Source organism: Muscardinus avellanarius (assembly GCF_963383645.1).
Source record: "Muscardinus avellanarius genome assembly, chromosome: X".
Lineage (NCBI taxonomy): Eukaryota > Metazoa > Chordata > Mammalia > Rodentia > Gliridae > Muscardinus > Muscardinus avellanarius.
Genome location: NC_137792.1, coordinates 119,654,205 through 119,679,460, shown reverse-complemented (window position 1 = coordinate 119,679,460; position 25,256 = coordinate 119,654,205). Strand labels below are relative to the sequence as shown.

The 25,256-nt window shown below is 33.7% G+C and overlaps 1 protein-coding gene across 3 annotated transcripts in view; it reads right to left on the bottom strand.

Moving 5' to 3' along the window:
* Positions 1-242: 242 nt before the first annotated feature.
* Positions 243-25,256, bottom strand: part of DACH2 (dachshund family transcription factor 2) — a gene marked incomplete at both ends in the record, with an annotated part of 512,202 nt that continues 487,188 nt past the window's right edge. For 2 of the 3 annotated variants that reach the window (XM_080719414.1, XM_080719415.1), the window contains 5 exons: positions 243-292; positions 15,819-15,884; positions 18,907-19,056; positions 22,569-22,716; positions 22,842-22,990. In XM_080719414.1, the coding sequence (XP_080575540.1) occupies positions 243-292; positions 15,819-15,884; positions 18,907-19,056; positions 22,569-22,716; positions 22,842-22,990 (563 nt within the window). Of the gene's footprint in view, positions 293-15,818; positions 15,885-18,906; positions 19,057-22,568; positions 22,717-22,811; positions 22,991-25,256 lie in introns of all 3 variants that reach the window. The other variant, XM_080719413.1, reaches the window with a different exon arrangement.

Below are 25,256 nucleotides of genomic sequence, written 5' to 3'. Positions count from 1 at the left end.
TTACTTTAGCCATTAAGATTTAGTTCATATTCTTAAACTGGTCAATCTAATATGAGGACAAAGTTTACATCATTGCTTTTAAAATGTACACGTGTTCGTTTTAATATAACATAGATTAGATAGCTGCTTCGGTAGACAATGCTTTGCTGATAAACACAACTGAAATAACTTCATGTTGAATAGTTTCAGAAATAAACTGGAATCACAAGCATCTTCACTTATGTAAAGCCAGCGAGGACCTTTCAGGCCGAATAAAACTGTTGTGCCATTGCTAAACAGTAATAGTTACCTCCTTTAAAAAAAAGAAAACAAGTTAGTTCTTCTGTGGAATAATTAGGACACATGCTTAAAAATACTAAAACTTCTATTGTTAGGAACCTAAGATGATATCATGTAATAGGTTTTATTTAGAATTGGTAAAAAAATTAACATTTCTGTATGTTAATATGTCAGTTTTTGAACATCCTTCAACTTTCATGCTATAGCTTCTGTTCATCTTTCCACAGCACTGAAGACATTGAAGACTGATGCTCTTTTCATGAACTACGTTATAATGTCTATAGTGAACTATATTATATTTGCTTTTGTGCATAATGGTACATTTGAAGTTCCTATGGTTTACCAAGATGGGGGAAAGGAGTTATATCTGGTTTTTATCTAAGATAGTGACAGCTTTTACTTTCAAAATTTGCTCTCTTTGGGTTAACCCTAAGACTGTATATATTGCATGAAGGGAGACTGACTCTGAATATCATTTTGACCATAGTTTATGATCAACCTAGTATTTATTGAAATGTTGGTAATTCAAAGAGTCTACAACATCATAGAATTGAATACCATTTGACAGGTGTTGGTAACAGTTATCATTGAAATATTTTTAATTTTTTATTTGACCTCCTTTTGCCTTTTCCTTAACAATGGCTTATGATCTGAGTATCTAAGCACATCACAAAAACTAGCCTTTGGTTATCAAAGGAAAAGCAGGGAAGAAAGTGTAGATAAATCAGTATGAACCTGTTACTTGTGTTTAAGAAATGTTTAAGAGTTCATGTGGATCAAATCTATCATTTTCACATATAAAGGAGAATCCGGGCACAGCATACCATTTTGGGATGAAAGTATATAATGTTTTAGCTTTATATATGATATCTTCAAAATAAGTATTCATTCTGTGTAGAAGATACCACGGAAAGTCAATGAGAAATTCTGGATAACACCTCAGAACCAAAATTAAAGATATAGTAAGGTAATAAAAGAATAAAAGTTTGAATCTTTATTAGTTAAACTGGAGGGTTAGACATCATTAGAGGGCAACCAGACCTTTTCCCAAGTAGCCCATGGAATTAACCTGAATTTTTTTCCAAGGACCAGAGTAAAAATAAAGGTTGTATTCTTGGAAACTGTCTGGTAATTTGTCTCACCAGAGAATTGCTCATACCTCTTAGTGAATGAAGTATGAAAATATTAACTCTGATGAAATTGACTAGTTAGTTGTTTGGTTCTCTACTTTATCTTTTTTATACACAGCCTAAATGCCAAAGGAAAGTTCTTCAACATCCAACAGTAATTTTACCAGGATTGAAATTTATACAGTAAAGCTCAAGTAAGTCATGCAGTATAAAATGTGAATATTACAAACTTGAAAGCAATGGCAAAACAAATAATTTCATCTAAAAGAAGATACATTAGCACAACAATGAATGCCAAAGACACTCACAATTTGTCCTTTAGAAAAATGCAATTACTAAAAAATGTCCTCATTTGCTATGTTTAATAATTCTTGACTTTACTAAAAGAGACAAACATATTTGCCCACACCCATCATTAAATGTGCCTGCTTACAAGACCTATCAGGAACAGTTTCCACAGCAGCTCGAAATATCCAAAGAAAAACTAGGCTCACAAGAAAAAGACAATATTAATATGAATCAATTTTTTACCGAGAACACAATAAATTAATATTTCATAGTAGTAAGACATTCTTTCCAAATTTGGAGAATAACAGCAAAACAGATTCTTGTGTAGCGTGCTGTATAATACTGACACATATTATGACTGTTTTCCATATGTCAATACTAAATGATCATAAAAAGGAACAAGTATTGACCTGCTCACTGACACTGATCCTTGGAGCATTCTTAAAAGTTTGCCACATTTCAATTTCAAAATGCATTTCAGCTATAATATGAGTGATTTATCATTTAGTAGTAGCTGTCAAAGTAAACTCCTAGATAAAACAAAAACATCTGGAACCATAAACAGAGGAGAGCAGTAGCTGAATTTTAATCCAAACCCAGCATGCTCACTTCATTAGGAACAGGAAACAGCTAATTAGTAATTGAATGTTTCATGTTTTTAAGAGGGTTCATACTTGAACTCCAAACAGAGATGATCTGATATGCATTCTAGATGTAAACAAGATTAAAGAATAGGAAAAGCAATGAAGAAAGCCTCTCCAGAGGAATGTTAGGAGCTTGGGAACTTACAAGGAGGAACACACACTGACTTTTGGGGAGAGGTGGAAGAGTTATGATTTACTGAATAGGCAAAATATGGAATTTGATATCTACAAACATAACAATACATAAATAAATATGCAGATCCATACAGTCCTTCTTTAACCATAGTGCTATCTGACACAGAGACACCCAACGACAGAGAAGCCTGGTATGGCCTTCTCCATTCAGGAGATCTGCTGCTGATTGAGTTATCTTTCAGGGCCACAATTGGGTGTTTCAAACTCAAGTAAGTGTGAGCATTGCCTCCTGTGTCAATTATACAAAGCTTACCCAAAGGAATAGCTAAAATCACGTGTCATGGAAAGGGTGAGAAGAAAAGCCATGAGGATTCTTAATGGTTCAACTACAGTAAAATACATCTACTTGTAAAAAAACTACTGTTTTTTTCATTGGCTTAATTTGAAAATGTTGTTCAATTTCCCCTATCATTTAATATATGCCCTTTCATTGTATAGTCATAAATCATTTTGAGATTTTATATTTAGACATACCTAATTGATATATCCACTTCAAATATTTGATATTAATAAAAATTGATTCTATTGACACAGTTCTTCATGACTTATTTTTAAGTTGGCATCATGTTGTTGAATTGAGCTAAAACATCATACCTATTATACATAAGCAAACCATGTATAGTCCATGGAAAACACTAGAAGCAAAATGCCTATGCCACAGAACAAATTCAGAGCATGATATCATTAAAATGTCTCATTAATATGAATTAATGTAATATGAAAAAGCGTGTAGAGTAGGTGATCATTCCAACAAAAATTGCATGTATTTTCATAGGGAAGTCATTGTTAGAGAAAGGATTACAAACTCAGTTGGCCTTTTGCATGAAATGAGTGGTGCTTTTCACATCAGAACTTAATTATAGGACAGATATAGGTATAATACAATGCATTAGCTTTTGCTTAGTGTACGGAGAGTGCTTTAGGCGTGATACTGAATAAATTTGATCACTCAGATACTCCTATATAAAATTCTTGGGAGGCATGAAAATGACGACAGGTATCTATCATCAGCCTGTGACCAGGTTTCTACTAAATAAACAGTTAAAATATTTCAAGCCATTTCCTGGGCAATTGATGCCAAATGACCCATTAGGCATCTGGCCATGTCTAGACCAGTGGGGGAACAGTAAAAAATGTGCATGATGTTAATACCCCACTATATCTGTCTTAATTCCTTCTTATATCTATAGATTTTTCATTCTTTGCGCTTGTTGATAGCATAACAAAGAAGAAGCAATATTAGGGATAGGAAGAGAGAAGCAAAAGAACAACGGGAGTATTTGTAGTAGCTTAGGTATGCGTTTTTATTATTATTATTCCCTTTCTTACAGATAAGGAATGTGCTAGCAGAAAGGGATTAAAGGAACTGTTCCACAATTAATAATTCAAGGGAAAGCATAGGTGTCATAAAGTCTAGAAAGTAGAGCTCCCTAGATGTTCTTAAAGAACACTGTATTCAAAATATTTCTTTAAGCTCCCAGGCTGTGATAACAAATATTGATCATATGTACAAATGAAGTGTCTCCTGATATAATTTCTGTTAAATACCTTGCTGGACAAATATAAAGCTATTTCATATTAATTATAGCTTAAAGTAGGTGTGTCTGCATTCATTTTCTCTTACCTAGAAATAGAATTTTCCTGAATCTTAAAAATTCTTCCACCTACTTAACCCACTAGTGTGTCGTGTGAACTAATGTGATAATGTTTGTGAAGCACTATGAACTCCTTGGAAGAAAAGGAGTTAAAGTAGTATAAAGTATCAGATTCACTAATCATTATGATTATCCCCTAAAAACTTATGAATCCCATTCTCTAGCACATTTTTCCTGTAAGTGCAAGGTTCTACTTATCAATAATGAACAAATAGTAATCGAAGGTTCCATATTTTAAGAAACTGAATATGAAATCTAAAGAATTCCAACACTAGATAAGCAGGTAACTGCTACAGCACCCTATCCGTGCCTATGATCAGTTGGAGTTCCGCCATCAGTGTTCAGGCTGCACAGAAAAAACAATAAGACCTTGTCAAAATTTCATTTCAACAAAGAAAATTCAAAATCTACTCAATGCATGTCACTGAAAACCACAACTCTATAAAAAGTATTTTGCTATGCTATATATGTTCAAGATTTGAATAAATTGGTGCCTAATAAATGCATTATTTTATCAGGTATATCCCTTAATCAGATATTCATCTATGTGAGTCTTATTCTGTTAAAATCAAATTATACAAAGATGAGCAAAATTGTAAATTTACAGTAATTTAAAACTTAATTTTATTCTCTAGGGCTAATATTGACAATATAAAAATGGTGTAAATGATATTCTCTAACTTTAAAATATGCTTATGAGCCCCTTGTGCATGTTCTACTGCTTTAAAACCTGCAGCAAAATGCATGACTAGCTTCATAAGCAAGGCATTTAGGAAGTTTTCCTTTTTCTTTCACAGTCTGAAACATAAAGATCCACATTTTTTGTTAAGGATTACAATTTTCTCTTAGGATGAGATTTCCTTCTCTGAAAGGATGGTTATTTGAAAGTAACTGCTCACTTTTATTTTTCAAAAGTTACTAGGTGTGTCTATGATGTTTTGGGAGGTTTAATAAGTTTGGAGCAAAATGTATTTGTGTTTTTTCCTAACCAGAGCTCATATTTTCTTATAAATACTTCTTTATCACTTATTCATTTATATAAACACTAAAACACCCTTGTGGGCATACTTTAGATTGCCAGATTTTTATTTGGGGGTTTCTCACTTATTCTTTAACTAATGTCAACATTTAAAAATAAGTCTCAAGGACTATGTTTCATGGTTTCTTTAAGGTATTTAATGAGTGATATGATTTTGAAATGGGCATATTACTTGGCACCAAATAAGATCACCTCTGTCAGGTCATGGTTTTCTAAAATGAATAAGAGGAAGATAAAATAATGTGCTGGTTCAATCAGCACACTTTATTCAGAGGTCCAATTCAAATTAAATTTTGAATTAATTGCATTAATTGTATATCAGTTCTGTAAGCATATTCAGTATATAACATTATCAAATAATATAAGCAAGTGGTGTTTATACATCATCCCCCTAAAGAATCTCATGGTAGTGAGATTAGTTTAAAATCCAGTTATTAAGAAGTAAACAATGTAAGAAAAGTAAACTATTGCATGTCAGAGAGGAATACCAAAATAGACTAGTATTTGATTTTCCTTTGTTCAGAGAATATTATTTTGAGTTTTTCAGAAGGGTATGGTGTTCATTTTTAGAATAAAATAGTTCCTTGAAAATAATCACTTGTCCTTAGTCTTAAAAAAATTGAATTTATAATTGAAACAAAACAAAGGCCAGTAAAGGTCATCCTTTTTTTGAAAGTGATATATTAATGAAATATCAACCTCTCTCCTCACTCACTTTTCAACTTTTTTGTGGGTTAATTGTTTAATTCTCCGTTTTTTCATTTATCTTCTAAGATCCATCTTAAACAGGGAGAATAAATACCCTTGGTTTCTCACACAGGGATAAAATATATTTTTATTTTTAATTCTTAAAAATTTTTATTGGTGCATTGTAGTCATACATCTTAATGGGATAAAAGACTTGTGGAGACATACATGCACACATCATCCAATTAGCCCTTGCCTGATCCCCACCCCATTCCCTCCTCATCCCTCCTTCCCATGCTTGGCTTAGTGATTGAATTTGATATGTTTAAGTATATCATGTGCTTTAGAGAGTTACAAATCATATACACCATAACTATAAAGATATGTTTAAAAAAGTTTTATACATCAATTATATGCAAAATATTACATCCCTGTTAAAGTCTACATTTACAATAACAAATGCTAAATTCATGTGTATTTTATAGGGAATAGTAAGTGATAATTTTTTTTCTTTTTTGGGTGGGGACTTGGGATTGAACCCAGGGGCATTCCACATTTGAGCTATACCCCGACCTATTTGTTTTTTGAAACAGGGTCTCACTAAGTTGCTGAGGGCCTTGCTAAGTTGCTGAGGCTAGCTAAGAACCTGTGATCCTACAGTCTCAGCCTCCCAAGTACTGAAATTACAAGTGTATACAACTATGCCAGGGTTAATAATGATAATTTCTATTTGTTGTATTTGTCAGAGTTAAAAGTTAACTTATTAATGAAAATTTTACACAAAAATTATGTTTATTTCACTAAAATTAAGACAGAAGAAACTGAATGACTTTTCAAGATTAATAAATGAGTTCATTAGTAAGCAAAAACTTTGACTACTAGACCTGAGGTCATTCTACAACTTCTTCATGCCTCCAATATTCCAGTTATTAAATGACAATAAAAGTGTGGATATCCAGTATAGACCTAAAATTTGGAGCCAATGTCAAGAGCTTTCTAATTATCTGAAATCTATTTTATGACAAAGAATAGAAAGGAAGGGAAAGGAGAATAAATTAAGACTAGTATTTGCAGAACTTAGACTATGTCCGGAACCACTGTAAGCATGTATCTCAAATGTGGAATGTCATCTTTGTCTTGTAGATACTGTTAGAGTAAAAAGTGCTGTTTATATGTAATTCTCCTAAAGAATCTCATGTTCTATCTACATCCCACTTTTTGGTACATGGTACTGGGGATTAAACCAGGAGAGTCTATTTTTGAGCCACACCCCCAGCACTATTTTTTTTTTGTAATTTCTAAACAAGAACTTTCTTAGTTACCACAAACTGGCCTTAACCCTGAAATCCTCCTAGCCTCAGCCTCCCATATACTGGGAATTCCACTTTTCCTAAGTTATAAAATGTTTTAAAAGGTGAAATTTATTTGAGTTTTATATAGGATGTACACTAAAATAATATAATAGTTAAGTGCATAACTAAGTTCTTTTTGTGAGAATTCTAAGCTATTTTTACTTGCTAAATAATTATGAAAACATTATAAAAGCTAATTTCAAAGGAATAAAATATGAAGGAAAAAGAAAATTAATGGAAAAAACATTGAACCACAACTTGTACAATGTTTAAAATGAAAACATCCAAGATTCCCCATTCATTTATATGTGGAGCTAAAGAGAAACTGGGAAACAAAGAGGGTCTCAGATAAATGAGGATTGGAAACACTGGTGGGTGAGGGAGGGGGTTTGGAGAGGGACTTGAGGTGGGGAGGAGAAAGGAGAGATGTTGCTGATGGAAACTAGTCAAATATCCTTTATTCACACATGAGGTTATTTGTATTGATGTAAAGAGTATCCATTATAGGAGAGTGGTGAAGGAAATGGAGGAAAATACACAACAAATGCTGTGTGCATGTAGGTGTGTGTCACTCTGAGCCTCACAATGGGTTGTACCAATTTTTAAAAAATGAAGGTTAAAACAAAGTTAGTAATACTTACGTATTACTAATTTTTGAATTTCGAAACAAGATCTTTCTGAGCTTTCACAAACTGGCCTCAAATCTGCAATCCTCCTGGCCTCCGCCTCCCATATACTGGGAATCCCACTTCGATAGTAATATGTAAGTATTTATTCGTGCTCTCTGTTGCTGGTTTTGCTTTACTTGTTAAAAGATTGTTCGTGGATGCTGAAGTTGCCATTGTATTTATCTAATTTTCTTAAAGAAAATAATAGTACTTAAACATTTGGGAGAAGAAGATAGGGAAAAAGTGTTGATGAAAAATGATGCTTCTTGAAAGTTAATATAGGAGCTGGTGAAAATGTTGCCCTTATAATCACTTGCATTAATGACAAAAATGTAGATTCTAGCTTAATATGTATATTATAATCAATGCTACTTTTAAACGTTAAAAAATAAAAAATAAGCATGGATAATCAAAGAGGTATGTATGATTTTAAATTTCTTTATTCCCTTTAATTCTCAAAATTGAATTATATATGGCTACTATGAATGAAAAAGATGGTCCCCAGAAAAAACATAATTTACACTAATGTCCCACAGTAAGTAAATCTCAGTTGAAAATTAAACATCTGAGGATCTACTGAAGTCTAGTTCTGAGAGGCAAAGTGCATTTAACCACAAATGTAAAAAAAATTTTTCTTTTCATTACTATTTCAGCTGTCCTATACAGCTTCAAATACAAAAGGGACATGTATGGTATCTATCTAATTTTAGTAAATATTATCTTAATCTTTAAAAATTTCAAGGCAGAAGTAATCATTAAATTATAGCTTGCTCTAGACCATTTGGTTTAATTAATTACAACTGGAGAAGCCTTCTCTCATGCAACATTCTATATGGGATAGAACTATAGTCTTGTTAATATATTATATCTAATTAAATATAAGATTTTTTTTCAGTACTGGGGATTGAACCTAGAGGCATTCTATCTCTGAACTACACCCCCATACCTATTTTTTATTCTTTATTTGGAAACTGGGTCTTACTAAGTAGCTGAGGTTGGCCACGAACATGCAATCCTCCTGTCTCGGCCTCCCAAGTACTGGGATTACAAGCCTGTACCACCATGTCCTGCTAAGATATTTTTAAAGATATGGATTGACAGTGATACGTAGTGAGAGCAACAAGTGAGTTAAAATTCCTGTGTCTTAATTCCTACTTTTAATAGCAAGTAAATGCATTTATATTTGGTTATTCCCACATGTAAAAAACTGGTTAATCACAAAATTCCAATCTACCATATAGGGTTAATGCTGACAAAAGACATTTTTGTTAAGAATGGTACAGAGTTCACCTTGATGTATATACACAAGGTATTGCCTTTCTTTTTTCTACTATCCCAATTATAGGCTGTGAATCACTCATTCCAAGCCTGATAAAAATCAGCACAGGATCACCACACATGGGTGAGGCAGAGATATAATAATTTTATTATTTTGTGGTGCTGGGTGGTTGAACACAGCGGCTATGAACACTTTGAACTATGCCCATGAACACTTTGAGCTATGCCCAGATTTCTATTTTTTATTTTTAAGCAGGATCTCACTAAATTGTAGGAGGCCCAGTTTGCTGAGGCTGGCCATGAATCTATGATTCTTCTGTCTCATCCTCTCAAGTACTAAGAATACAAGTGTGTTTCATCACACCTGGCTCGCTATGATGCTACATGATTACACACTTATATTAAATGCTATGTGTTTTATTTATTAAAACACAGAATTGAAAGTGAAAATATAAAACTTATACTTTCAAAGACTTTTTCTTATGTAGTTCCTCAGGTACACACAGGTTGAAAGCAGGGTAGGGTGAATGAATCCCAAGCTTAAGAATTTGAATTGTATATGTATAGTAGTTCAGTCATGAAGTAACTGGTAAAACAGCTATTAGAGTTAAATCAAACAACTTCTACTAGATGATAGTAAAAGAAGACCTCTTGATTAATAACTTATTCTTGTGGGCTCAAAATGCTGAGTAGCAGAACAACCATCCTGTCTTGGCTTATAATTCTCATTATCTTGCTATCACTGAAATTTCATCTATCATGTAAGTGGGCTGTAGGTGGAATTATAAGTCCTAGAAGTCCTAGATCTATATATGAGATTTTATTCTATCTTTGCAATTAGGGTGACAGCCTTTCAGATACTACAAATAATTCTGTTAACTATGTAAGTGGTACAAGCTATTCCATGAAAAGCAGGCTCTAAATGATGCAGTAATTTAAGCATTTCACATCTTTCTAAGAAATAATCAGAACCATGTGTGCTGTAATCTGACAGGTATTTTAAAGCAGAGAGATATAATAAGAGAGAGAACAACAATCAAGATAAAATACTGTGGAAGAAGATGAAAATAATAGAAAAATATTCCGGAGGATGAAAATAGAAAGATGCATGACACCTTATTAACCTAATAGAGAACAAATCTACTTAAGAGAAAGATGTTCCTTGAACCTTCTCTGCAGGCAATATGCTCGAAATATTTCCAAATTTATGATGGTAGTAGTTGCAGTCACGTTTCTCTGGATAGTAAAAGGCTCCTACTTTCAAGAAAGCATTTAAGAAAAAATCTTTAAGAAGGCCTACTAATTATAATTTGTGTCCTCTCTGATTTGCTATATATTTATACTTTACAAGAGAAAATTTGCATTTTATAATGAAAATGTTAAAAGTGCCAGTGATTGGAACTGGCAATTTTGTATACATATGTAGCACTATTTCAACTGTTATTCTCTTTGCAAAGTGTTCCTCCTCCTGCCTTTCCTAAACCACCTCAATTTCTCCAATCTCAAAAACACATATAGACTTGGGCGTGGTGCCACACGCTTGTAATCCCAGCATTCAGGGGCAGAGACTGGAGGATCATGGTTCTTAGACAGTCTCAGCTACATAGTGAGGCCCTTCGCAACTCAGTGAGACCTTGTTTCAAAAATATTTTAAAAAGGATTAAAAAATTGGACCGGGGGGATAGCTCGAGTTACAATGCCCCTGGGTTCCATCCCTAGTACTGCAAAAAAAAAAAAATGTATAGGGAGGGGCAGGGTGGGGGAACCTGTAGGGAAGTGTTCCAATAATCGTGTGGATGCATGTGTCTATCACTCTATACTCCAATATGATATATAATTACAATGCATCACTCTATACTCCAATATGATATATAATTACAATGCTCCAAATTTTAAAAAAGAAAAGAAAAAAAGAGAGAGAAGTGTCTATGTATATCTTTTAACTCAGTACAAGCTATGAGGGGGAGACAAAAAATTAAATGGCGATGAAGTTAGGGCAGGAAGCAATCAGAGGAACTTCTAAAGGACAGAGATCACACTCTGGTGGAAGTTGAAAGAAAAGTCGATTAAAGAAATTCCATCTGTTCTTTCTTTTTTATCATATCACATCTAAGGAAATAAATTATATGGTATTTTTTCTGTCTCTTTTCATGAACTTAGCCTCACATTTTTTACCTATTCTTCCAACTTCCAAAGCCACAATCCTATCTCAATTCTAGTTGGTTTTAACAAATATTGGCATCACATCATGATCTCTGCACTAATGTTATTTCAGGTTAATAAAAGCAGTAAACGAAGTTTCAGGGTTCAAGGAAGGAAAACACTGCTAAAATTGATTTTGAGAGAATAGATACACATAGCAATAATATTCCATGTTTAAGATATAAATATATATATATAACATTAAGAATTTTGACATAAAATATGAAACTTGATTTATATTGTCAATGTATTTTAAACATATGAAATTTAAAATTGCATCTGCTGCTTTCAAAAGTGGAATTTCAGTCATTTGCTATTGTTCTTTGTATCTTTAGCACATTCTATGTGGATGAAATTAAGAATTTCATATTATAGAATTGTCAGTCTATAATTAGGATACATTTCACTTTTTTCTGAACAGAAATATTTCAAACAAAAAAAGTAGGTTTATTAAGTTTACTTAATAAACTTACATTTTATTTATTTCAAATTTTATTTTACTTTGGCACGTAGGTTGGATTTAGTATCTACTTCTACTGTGTTGGTAGCAAAAAGAAGAAAAAATATTCCAAGTTCCATAACATTTATGGATAAATATCAGAACATAAATATAATCTAGGTTAAATTACATCTGTCTTTGTAATATATGTAGCCAAAAAGGCAAAAGTAAAAAATCATTCCCAGACATTGAAATTCCACCTGCAAAAAGCAGTTCCTAGGTTTTTGTTGTGTTTTCTCCTTACCCAATCAAATATAGTGGCTGAAACAGAATCAATGTATCACTGTGTCCTTGTGCTTTATGTTATTATCTCTCATGAACATTTTTATTGTTTTTTTAATAGGACTAAAATGTGAGTTCATGAATGATGTTGTCTATTTTCTAAAATTTAGGAACTTCATATTCTGTTTTTTTTTACCTATTAAGATGATGTCAATTTTGAAGAATTTAAGAAACATGCACTGTCAACTGTACCAGTTGCCCCAAACAATGAAATATAGCCAGACAAAAGTTAACTAAGGTATAAACATGCAAAAGGAGAAGTCTCCCTGCGATCATAAAATGATGTTATTTTCTGTTCAGCAGTTCATGTTACTGCTGTTCATGCTAATTAATTAAAGGAGCTGTTGCAGTAATGTGCAAACAGGGAATCTGAGAAACTGAGAGGGCTTTTAGGTCTCCAAGTGAAGTTAAGTCAATCTGGGCATGGGCAATCAAATGTAATGAAATCACTTGTCAGTGCTAAGCTTGCAAAAACTGTGAAGTTTGACTAGGGAGTAAAAGGATTATAATTAGATTTCCAATAGGATAATAACTAAATGGCAGAATGCAGTAAAGAGAAAATATTACTTTGTTAGCTAATGGTACTGCTGTTTGGTTTTAGTTTTTATCAGCTCACTTGTAGTTGTGCTAATTAAATTTGCTTTTATCAGCAAAAACGTAGTACACAAATGGCACTTGAATGTTATTTGCAAAAATCGTTGATCTGAAGGTGCACTTAATGACACCTGGTATGTTTATTTTATGTGAAGCAGAGATTGGTTGATAAGATGGTTGATGTGCTGTCTTTCATGTCCACAACAGAGTTATAGGGATCTGAATAAGACCATAGTACTGTATATGAACCCTTGAAATTTCACCTACAAAGATAGTGGACATATCCATCAGAGTGAATAGTATTCATTGTTATATTGCCTAAAAACATTCACGAGGGTTTGTTATGTAAGCTTGCTAAAAATCTATGTGGTACAGAAATCATTTTATTGGACATATCTCACATGACATTTTGTTTAACATTCAAGCTACATAAAGAATAAAATAACTAAATCTGATTAGATTTATAACAAGAACCATGCTACAATGATACCTGCCTACATTAAAATCTATCAGAAATTATGATAAATATAGATATGACTTATTGCTTCTAAGGGTGGCCATGCAAAATATTTTCAAATCTCTTTTATATCCTATTGAGGAGAGGTCAGGTGTTCAAAGGGAGTGTTCCAGGTTAATGAAAAATTTCTATCCAATGGAGCTATTGACAACAGAAAAAGATTTTAATGATGCTGGAATTATTTATTACAACAGAGGTGACTACTGGAAATGGCATTGCATTGACATGCATGAATTGATACACACAAATAAGGGTAAAAGTAATTTACCATGTTAAGAAAATGTGTAATTGAGGGAGATGGAAAAATGAAAACAGTGTCAAAATAGGTCACAAAAACAAATGATAATACACAAAAGCAGATTTATTAATTGTAAAGCCTGAATTTCCTGTTTCCCTGCATTATATGTTTTCAGAAGTTCATAGATATAAAGTTAATCTTCCAAATCTAAGCATTTCAAACAATAAGCAAACTAATTGGGATTTTTAGGGTATCATTTGACCTGATCAATTTAATAAATTATGTGTAAGATTATTTCTGGCAATATTTTCAGGCATCTATTTCCCGGGATAATAGAAGAAATAATTTCTTTTGCTCAAAATAACCTCTTTTAATACTGCTATACTATCATTTAAACACAAGACATTCACCCTAGTCATCCATAAATGGCAACTTTATCATTTATAGTGTTTAAATACTGAGGGTAGAATGTGTACTTTTCTATATTTATCATGCTTATCAAGAATATTGTTTGATGTAATCTGAAATGTATATATTCAATAAGCAATTATTTGCCCATTGCATTTATCACATATGGTTAATATTAGATACAAAATCTATAAATCAGTAAGTCAATTCCCTTTCTTTAAATTGCAGTTTCATATCATTTTGCAGTTTCATATCAAATTGCAGTTTCATATCATTTTAAAGTTGTGTCTAATTCTGTTATGTTTAGCTAGCAAAAAATAGAATATTATTAAAAGTAGGCCCAGTGAAAATAAATATTAAATATGTTCTTCCCTAAGTACAAGGTAATAGATAAAAACATTTTTGCAAGTGTTATAAAGTTAAAAATTGCAGGCAAATGGATAGTGAATTTACTTTTGCATGTATCACTAAACTGATCACCAAGGACTAAAGTATCTGATATCTGTACACTGATTCAGAAAGGATAAAATACATTCTTCATGCTATCTATCCCTACGGTGGCACTAGTATATGATAGCAGCCTCAAAACCAGCACCCCCAACTAGTGGGGCTTTCTTCATGAACCTGAGCTGTGGTGAATTGATTGGACAAAAACTGAATCTTGCTCAATTTGCATTTGCTCACATAGACATAGCTGTTAAATTGAGGAAAGAAAGCAGGCAAGCAGAAAGGGATTAGAAATAGCAAAAGCTTCAGTGAATGAGCTAAACGGCACTCTTTCAACATATAACAAAGTGAATACATTTAGTCTATTCAGTTGCAGCAGAATCAGGCTTTGCTAGATGATCCAGGAGTTTTGACACTCCTGGTTTTGTAAGAAGGACTTGCCAAACTACATGAATAGGGTTTCTAAATACGCTGAAGCTGCCATATAAAATGATGGCTTTCAGCTACCCCAAAGGTTGTTTTGGTTAACACGTTATGTTGCCGTCGCATACTCATCATAAAGTTGAAAAGCGCCAATTTCTTAAGCCTCCAGAAGCAACATATTCATTGTTATTTTTTTTCAAAGTTAGGAAATAATTTTCTTGTACAAATGTCTTTTTATTAGAGTGAGGCTTTTAAAATAATAAACATAAGGATCAATACAATATACATAAACTTAAAGGGCTAGAAATCTATAAAAGTTTATAGTGGAAAATTTATAGTGGTAAAGTTTAATTCTTATTTTTAGGTGCTTTTGCACTCTGTTAATACTCATATTAATGGATTTTGTTTACTATTTTGCTACTAATATTTTAAATATTTTAAAGGGTCTAAGTATTTATTGAAACCATGTAAATCATGAATTATAAGTGTTGCTCTCATTTTCATACTTAGGTGATTTCTCCAATTAGCACTAAAATTTAAGACTGGTTAAAAAAAGATGTCTAGAATACTTATATAATGTTGACAGGTTATGATTATTTTATTTATGGCCTTTACAAAAAGTAAAGTGTAGTGAAGTTAAAAAGACATTAAAAATTCTGAAATGTAAATTATATTAACTTACACATTTTAAAAATATGCCTAATGTATAAATGTATACCATTTTAACAGCTAAACATACAATAAATTTGCTCACATTGTATATGTGAAATTACCAGTTTCTAAGTATCTGTACTGTTACTGAATTTTCAGTCATAGTAATTATATGTTTTTATAAGAAATAAAACCCTGGATATTGCTTCCTATGTCATAGAATAAGGAGACTTAAAGTTCTTTGTTTTACTTATATGAAGGGTATCAACATACATCATCCCCACCTCGCCCCAGGGGTCACATATTAGGCATTTGTAGGCAGACATATGCTGATTACCATACCTTGCATAGCAGCACTATCATGAGGAGTCCCATTCTTTTCTATTTCAATATCTGGAATTCCAGTATCTGAAAGAATTGACATCCATTAGGTCAATTTGGCATTCCCTGATTCCATTTAAAGGGAAAAATGCAGTAAACCAGTACGTTGGTCCTATAGATACAAAACCTTGAGCACTGTTGGTGGTTGTCTGTTGATTTTTTTTTTTTTTTTTTTTTTTGCTTTTGGTTTGTTTCTGTATACAAGTCTGCTTGTTTTTCATGGCAGTAGGGGGGAATTATAAGCTATAGCTGGATTCTACAACTGAATGCAGGTCCTTTGATATATCTTATATAAATATTATAGATAGTATGTTATAGATTATAATTTTACATATATAATTAATATATATTTATAGGTATATAGTAAATACTTCTTAATTCATCTCATTTCCTAAAGACAGCTTTTAGGGAAATAATTTCTCTCTTAAAAACATCTTTTTTTTTGCCCAGCAGAAAGGCCTTTGATCAGTTTCAAGTTCCTCACTGCCTACTTGACTTCCTCCTTCTGTAGGTCCCCCAAGGGTACCGGGCCTAGGAAATCCATTTCTTCCTTGCTCCCTGATGCATCTTAGCCACAGGGGTTCATGACAGCAGCCTAACCTGTGACCAGGCACCACCCAGCATTTGTGGGGACTTATGGGGTACTGCTCCTTGCCTTTAAGGTTCCTCTAGTATCTCACTCCTCAAAGCAGAGGTGGCATAGACAGGGCAGCGGGAGACCTCCTGCCTCCCATGCATCTGCTCCTGCCTGGCCAGCCATGAGTCCAAGCCCAATGACTCCCCACACTGGAAGCAGTTGTGGGGCTTCTCGGCGACGTGGGCCTGCTGGTGTCTGGAGGATGGGATTTCTTGCTAAAGGTCAAGGGACAGTGGGGACAAGAGAAACCTTTGAGTTCTGGGGGCTTCGCTGGAGAATTACTGGTTCTGGTATCTAGGCAAAAGGCTCTACTCTCTGTTGTCTGGGTCCTGGTTATAGGGCCCTCAGTTCTTAGCCCAGGTTCCAGGGTCTTAGTCACAGGGCCTTTAGTTCTAAGCCTGGATTCCTGGATCCTAGTTACAGGACCTTCAGTTCTAAGATGGGGTTCCTGGATCCTGGTAACAGGACCTTTAGTTCTAAGTCCCGGTGCTGGGGTCCTGGCCACATCCACAAGCCCCTGAGTGGACTGTGGTCTGCGAACAAGGGACGTCTATTCATTTGGTAGTACCCTGAATCATCACGATGCACTCTGGCCTCCTGGCCACTGGCTCCTGATTCTACTGTATCTTCTGGTGCCGTTTAAGCTCTGCCTTGTCTTGGAAGCCCTTCCCACCTGTAGTCCAGGTGGACGTGATGGTGGCAGCTAAGTCCAGATGAATTACTGTAGGTCTAGTCACAGAGTGAGCAGCAGAAGGGCTTCTTCCCATGATTATATGTCTGTGAGTACCCAGAGCCTTGGGGTTCCAGAACAGCTTCCCACACGGGCTGCAGATGTTGGGCTGCGTGGGGCCGTGGACAAACTGGGGCTGCGAAGGTAAGAGCTCTTGGGCTGCAAGACTGGCAGGTAAAGGGCAGTCTCACCCATGACATCCAATCTGGGGAGGGTGATGAGATTTCCTCTGTCCCTTCCAAAGCAAGGGCAGCTTTCTTATCATAAAGGGAGACTCCTTCTTGTCATCGCTGGGCCCCTCATCATGCAGGTCCTGACCTGGATCTTCTAGTTCTTCCTTCTTGGTTCTTAAAGAGAAGCCTTCTCTCTCTGTCTGTGGAATGGACACACAACCTCCGCCCTGCACTGTCCCTCCTCTTGCTCAGTTTTGATGGATAGATTTGGTGGAGGCTTGCCACAGATGCCAGGTTCTTGAAGGTTTCAGACATCACTCCCTGTTAAAAGGTGCTCTGGGTGGCATCCAGACATTCCCACTCATCCTGGGTGAAGTGCATGGCCACATCCTTGATGGTGATGGGCATCTGGAAGAGGAGGGCGGGCTCAGGGAGTGAGTGCACAGATTGACTTCCAGTGTCAAGGTTTAGAGAACGGAAACCTCTAGGAACCCAGTTTGCAGGGGCCTTGGGCTTCTGTGCATCAGTGTCATGCAGGGGACCTGGGTCTCTGTGCCTCTAAAAAGCTTTCTAACACTATCAGGTCCACATTTACTGACTGTAGAACAAAGAAAAGCAGAAGTGCCCCATCTTTATGTTACACTTTCCATTTATAATAGAAAAAAGATGTGATAGACAATGCAGTATAGTTTATGGTTTTTTGAAGTATTGGCTTTAGAAGTAAATACTATTCCCCTTTTCAGGTAAAATATAAAAGCTAATAATTAGGTTGCCATCTAGCTAGTTAGTTCTGTGTGTGTGTGTGGGGGGTGTGTTTACTAAATAGTTACTTCAAAATGGGTCCAAATGAAATGAACCAAAGTTATGTGGTTTTGCAATTAAAAATAAAATCAGAATATTCTGGAATTAAGATATTTTGTGATTTATGCAAATTTTCCACCAAATCTCCAGAGCTTTACTTCAAACACTCTTTTCAACCAGATGATCCTTAAACACCTCAACACTGATGCAATGTGCATTAAAGGAATCAGCATGCTATAGCTGATCACAACTGGAACCAACAAAATTCACAATATCGAACACAAATGGACCTGAAGTACTCAAATGTCAGTTGAAGTGAGAATATCAGTTTTCCTGCTTGTACTTTCAAAATCCAGCAAAAATTCCTATTATTCCTAGACTTTTTGTATTTCCAAGAATAGGGTTTTTATTGTTGCATTATAATCATCCATCTTAATGGAGTACAAGATGGTAGAGGCATACATGCACACATCACTCATTTAGCCCTTCCCCAATTTCTACCCCATTCTCTACCCCCTTCATACTCATGTTTGAAATTATTTTGACTAATTTAATTCATGACCTAAAGCATTTGGCCTTAAATTGATTTTTTATATTATTCCTTGATTAAGTTTTTCTCTTCTTCCTTTTCATTATGCCCTTTCCTCCTTGCTCATTTAAATCAAGTTCCTCTTTGTTTAGCTACAGTGGGTCCAAATTCGACATTACCTTTCAACATCCTCAGGCCACTGTCAGTACTAGTAGTTGCTTGCTTCAGTGCCTGTTCCACTTGCTCCCTGCGCTTTGATTCAAATTCCAAGGCTTCCTGTAGTTTTCTTTTGGCTTTCTTCTCCTTCTTTAGGCGCTTTTGCATGGTAGCTGAAATGTGGAAAGGTAGTTTGCAAAGTATTGGTCAGTACAATAGGCTTGGATAGATTACTTACATAACATAGAGATAGAAATAGAAACTGGGAAGGAGGGAAAGGGCGATAGAGACAGAAAGACACAGAGAGACCAGTTGACATAGGATTTACATGTTTGGTCCCAATTCTCATTTGGTTCATCCAAAGAATGTTTTGTTTATTATAGCTTAATCATGCAACTGACTTTTTAACGTTTTTGTATACTCTATAATATATACAAATGTCTATGGTCGTGAGAGTTGAGTTAGAGAATTATTTTCTATTTTGACCAACTACATGTGTTTAATGATAACATTAATTATTCTATAATGTTCTTAAAGAAGATATTCTTATTATTCATTAGGTTATTGTAATTTATCTTTCAAAATGCAAAATAATTAAACACTGATACAGAAACTTTCATTACCTGAATGCGTGATTATTTCTGAAATTGGAAATCTTAAATCTATGATAGTATTTCAGAAATATTGGGCTCCCACAAAGTATTGGATCAAAGCAGTAATATAGACAGATGGACATTTTTCCTTAATCTACTTTTGGTAAATGGGATTGAACCCTGAGGCATTATGCCTTTGATCTATAACCTCACACCTATTTTTAAATTTTCATTGTGAAAGAGGTTTTCACTAGATTGATGGAAGTCTCACTATTTGCTGAGGCTGTTCTCAAACTTGTTTTGGCTTCCCAAGTACTGGAATTACAAGTGTGCAACACCATGCCTGGCTCCTTAAATCTATTTTTAAAAATTAAAATATTGATGTTACAAAAATAGAAACACACTAATAGACCATTAAGGAAAATAATAAATTATACCACATTTAAAATTTTTAATGAATCCTTATATAATTAAGACATTTCAACTGAAATTACTATGATGCTAATTTGAGTTTGAATTTTATTCATCTCATAGATCAATGTCTATTCAAATGAATTATCTTCAGCAACTTGGAGAGAGTCCATTGCCCAAGTAAATTGCCAAGAAAATGAAAGAAAATGTCAAGATTCTGAGTTAATAACAAAAAGTAATTCTTGAATCATAGACAGTGAGAAAGTATGTTTCCTATTATTTTTGATGAAAGTTTATTAAATAAGATTGAATAATAAAGTATTTTACTAATATAATTGAAATCAAACCATTCAAATATAGCACTACACAAATTATTTAAATCAGAAATCAAGATTTATTGAACTTAATGTATAATTTGTCATTTTTAAATTATTTATTGATGCAATATAGTCATACAATAGGTCATTGATAAAAATGTTACTGATTATAAAATTAATGGATCAAATATATTTTATATGTTGATTGAGTTGAAATTTATGATTTAAGATTTTACAAACAATACTACAACAGATTATGTTTAAAAATATAAATAAAGCTGGGTGTGGTGGTACACACTTGTAATCCCAAAGCTTGGGAGGCAGAGACAGGAGGATCGTGCAGGTTCGAAGCCAGCTGTGCTGGCTTAAGAGACCCTGTTTCCAAAAAAAAGTATAAAATAGGTCTGGGAGTATATCCCCAAGGTAGAAGGGTTTCCAGGAATCCCAGTACCATTAAAAATATATATATAGTATAATTTATTCAGAACCCATTTTGTACTGAGTGTTTTGCTAGGACTACTACATGTAGGTTGAACGCAACCCTGCAAGACAAACACTATCATTTCCATTTTATAGAAGAATATTGAATCCTTAAGAAGACAAGAAATTTACCCAAGATCCCATCCCATAGCTAGTAATTGTCAAAGACTGAGGATCAAAGATCATACAAATAGTTGTTTCAAAGCCTAGGGACAACAGAGTTAAAGAACCAAGGCAGATGACCCTATATGATTATTAATGTTTGATATAAAAATAATATTGTACATATGTACATTATGTTTATAGATATATACATTATTGAATACATGTAGATATGTTTAATTCAAGTAGCATTGTCTGACTAGAAACAAAAAAGGTGACTAGGTTGAAATTTTTTAGTGACTGACGTTTTCTTTTATAGAAAGGTCATAAGCATTTTTTTTACCATATGTATGATATAGTTTTCCATATGTACTTATATATATAATTATTTCATATTCTTTCAATGATATTACTTTATCACAATAAAATCAACTTTTTCTTCTGTGTTTCCACCATGTGATCCTGAGTGTTAATATAGTATTTCATAAGGCAAATATAAGAAATATACTAATTTTCCAAACTTAAAAAAATAACTATGGTTTTGCTTTGTAGTATTTAATGAATTTGGTCAGTTAAGAAAAAAAACATGTTTAATTTTTTAAACAAATTGAAATTATATTTAAGTTGAATCAATGATTCCTCAGCTCAAGTAAAAGCATAGAACATACTTTTAAACTTTTGAAACAAATTTTAGAGTATAATGTTACAATTTAATATTTCTTCATTCCTTCTTTGACTTTATTTATAGTTCTGCTACACTAATGCAGTTCTAATCATCACTCTTTTGATGACCACAATCTCCATTTGCATAGTTTTCTTGGTTTTAGTTTTAAACCAATCCTTCTCAGCCGGGCATGGTGGCATATTGTTGTAATCCCAGCACTGGGGAGGCTGAGAAAGGAAGATAGCGGTTCGCGGCCAGCCTCAGCTACTTAGTGAGGCTCTCCACAGCTTAGTGAGACCCTGTTTCAAAATAAAGAATAAAAAATAGGGCACAGGGGTGTAGCTCAGAGATAGAATGCTCCTGGGTCCCATCCCTAGTACTGCAAAAATAATAAATAATCCTCTAATTCGTCCCCAGCCTCAGAGTGATATATCTTATTAAATTCAAACTAAACCACATCCTTGCTTATCTTCTAGTATTTCTCATCACCTACAAGGTAAAATTCAAGCTAAACTTACAAGGTTAAAAATAGTCTTCATAGTTTATCTTCTACTACTTTTTTATGTAGCACTTCCCACCATTCATTTTAAAAATCTTAATAACAAACTCTCTGTAGTCACTCATGTATGAAGTTTTGTTTTTGTCTCCACACTTATACTGATACCCCTTGAAAAAAAATGCCTAAATATCTGTATTCACATACCCCTCTTTACCCTACTGGATCCTTTAAGACTCAGATTCAGCTGTCAGCATCAGGAAGTACTCCTTTATCTTCTTATTATAAAGTTCTTTATAAAGTACCCCTTTATAATCCCAGAATCCAGCAAGGAATAACCATTTCACATATACGGAACTGTGAAATTATCTACATCCAGATGAATTTTATGGAATTGTGAGAGAACTGTAAGTATATACGTTTCCATATCTGTAACTGGCCCAAAGTACAGATCTAGTTCATTTTCTTTTAGTATGAAGAGATATAGTATGCATTTTTACCATGTGGCTTACACACAGTATTTGAGTTGTAGTTTATCATTAGTTTCCAGCCATTGCGAGCTATCCCTGGTGATATTTCGATTATTCTTAATTCACTCTGTTATTAAACTTGTTTAACTTACTTCGGCTTTGAAGTTCAACTGCAAGCTGTCTTTCAAGGTTTTCTCTAATTTCTCTCTCTCTATAGAGCTCCATTCTCAGTTCCTTCTTTTCTTGCTGAATCTGCTTCTCCTGGATACGAGCATTATCCAAAGCCACTTTCAGCAAACCCTGTCAAAGTACAGCAAATGGCATGCAGTTCATCTTATTTGTTTGGATTTCTCAAATATAAAATAATTTATGTAGGTGCTAATGTCTTGTATTACATTTATTTTGTTTATAGAAATATTGTTGACCTGAATGTTGGTCAACAGAGTCTCCACGGAGGACAGACTATCAGCAAAAATGAATGGTCCAGGGAATCCAGGGGGCAATGCCTGACCAGGAGCCAGTTGGAGCTTGTCCAAGGGTGACTTCATCAGAGGAATTTGAACTGGTACCTCTTCTGCAAAAACAAAATTAATGTCAGAAGGTTCACAAAATAATAGCCTAAATGTGTCACTAAGTTACTTTTCATAGACATCTACAGAGATTTTGTTTTAAAAGCTAAATGATGGATGGATGCTAACTCATAATTAGAAATCATTCCTATTCTTCAGGTGCCTCTAATTTCCCAAAATCAGTGATTCAATACACGACTCATGAAAGTGAAATCACTCTTATTATTAAAGGGGCATTATTAAAGGGTATGTTTATGAATATCTATAAACTAATCGTATCACTTCCTGGATAAACAAGCTGAATTTACATTCTCTTCAAATATATGTATTTGTCTACCTATTTATCTACCTACGTAGCTATACTCATTATTTTAATAGCTTCATTTAGTTATATTCATTTTGTATAACTAACTGAATCTCTTACTTTGACAACCCTAAACACTTGGCTATCTGTTTGAATTCTGGCTGGCAATCTTTTATGTGAGATATATAAAATATATAGAAAAGTTTCCTCTGAAACTGGGAATGGGGTTATTTTTAATATATGTTAAAATGACTGCTACAGAGAAGTATTCTTGGGATGTAACCCAACATACTCCGTTACTCCTAATTGCAGTTCAGTAGCATGATGGGTCCAATTCACTGCACCACACTTAACTCTACTCGCGATCACCACTAAATTCAGTAATAGGGCATACAAAATTTAAAAATTATGCATCTTTTAGGGATGCAATACAGTCTAATTAGTTATATTCAAGAAAGTGACTAGGCTTGAATTTTGACCTAATCAATTTTCACATGATTTTTTTAAAACAAAAAAAATTCTAACTATTGGTCAGATTCCTGGAGAGACAAAAATATATATTTATCATACAGTTAGACTTCATTTTTAATTAGATGCAGCCTACATATGTGGTGTGCAGAGTCTTGAACCCCATTGATTTTACAGTCATCATGTTTTGTTGTGGGATTTCTTGTGTGGGAATTGATGGAATAAAATTGCGGGAACCTTCAGTGAGATAACTTAATGGGATTGCATTATCTCTAAATAAAATGCTCTTAATATAGATCAGTTTACATTTTCTCTTTTTACAAAGCTGGCAGGAATAAAAATGCTAAATAATTATTTTAGAGAAGCAATGGTTTCACATTATTTGAATCCAAATGTTAAAAATGTGTATTAGTCTTTAAGAATTCAATGGTTTGAACAAACTATCTCATTAACCTTAGCACAGAAAGCTATGGTAAATATCTTCCTATAAACTATCTTTTGGAAAACTTAAAATAGCATTTAGATCATTGATGTATTATACATGTGTTTTCTATAATTCCCATGTAGTTTTATTTCCATAATATTTAGTTATATTGATTTAAATAGTTACAATTAAACCTAACCTCATAGCATCACTTTCTTCCCTTCCTTTCTCTCTCTCTCTTTCTTTCTCTCTCTCTCTCTCTCTCTCTCTCTCTCTCTGTCACTGTTAGGTTTGAGAGGTGAAATATTCTAACAATAATCTGAACATTATCACAAATTCCTTGACCTTATTCAAATAAATACATGGCTTAATTTGAAATATTTTATAAAAATTTAGAAAATAACATAAATCCTAAACCCATCTGCTATAATGTTTAAAAAGTATTGAAGACTAAGTTATATAATAATTTATTTGAAGCTGGGCGTGGTGGCACACACTTGTAATCCCACGATTAAGAGGCGGAGACAGGAGGATGGTGCAGGTTCGAAGCTAGCTGTGCTAGCTTAAGAAACCCTGTTTCCAAGTTTAAAAAAAAGGTATTAAATAGTCTGGGAGTGTATCCCAGAGGTAGAAGAGTTTCCAGGAACCCCAGTACCACCAAAAAAATTTATTTGTATTGCTTAAGGTCTACATTTGGGTAGTAATTTGTCTTTTCCACATGAATGTATTAAATGGGTAGAATGACTTCATAAAAATCTGTCAGTATTAATGGTAGCTAGAGAGATTATATACCTTTATATTGATGATTATAAATCATAAAGTATCAATTTATATAGCCTGAAATGTATGTTTTTACAAAATGAACCACTATGGGTTAGAACATTGACTGTCTACTGATTCAGAGATAACATAATGTTCCCCTTGAGTAAATATTTGGTAGCAGGGACAGAGTTCTTAAAATAATGGATTCTTTTTTATGTATCACTCCTTACACACATGTAAGTGGTGAGTATATAAGGGGTACTTTTCTGAACAAGGAAGCAATACATTCAGTATGCATAAAACAAAATTAGAA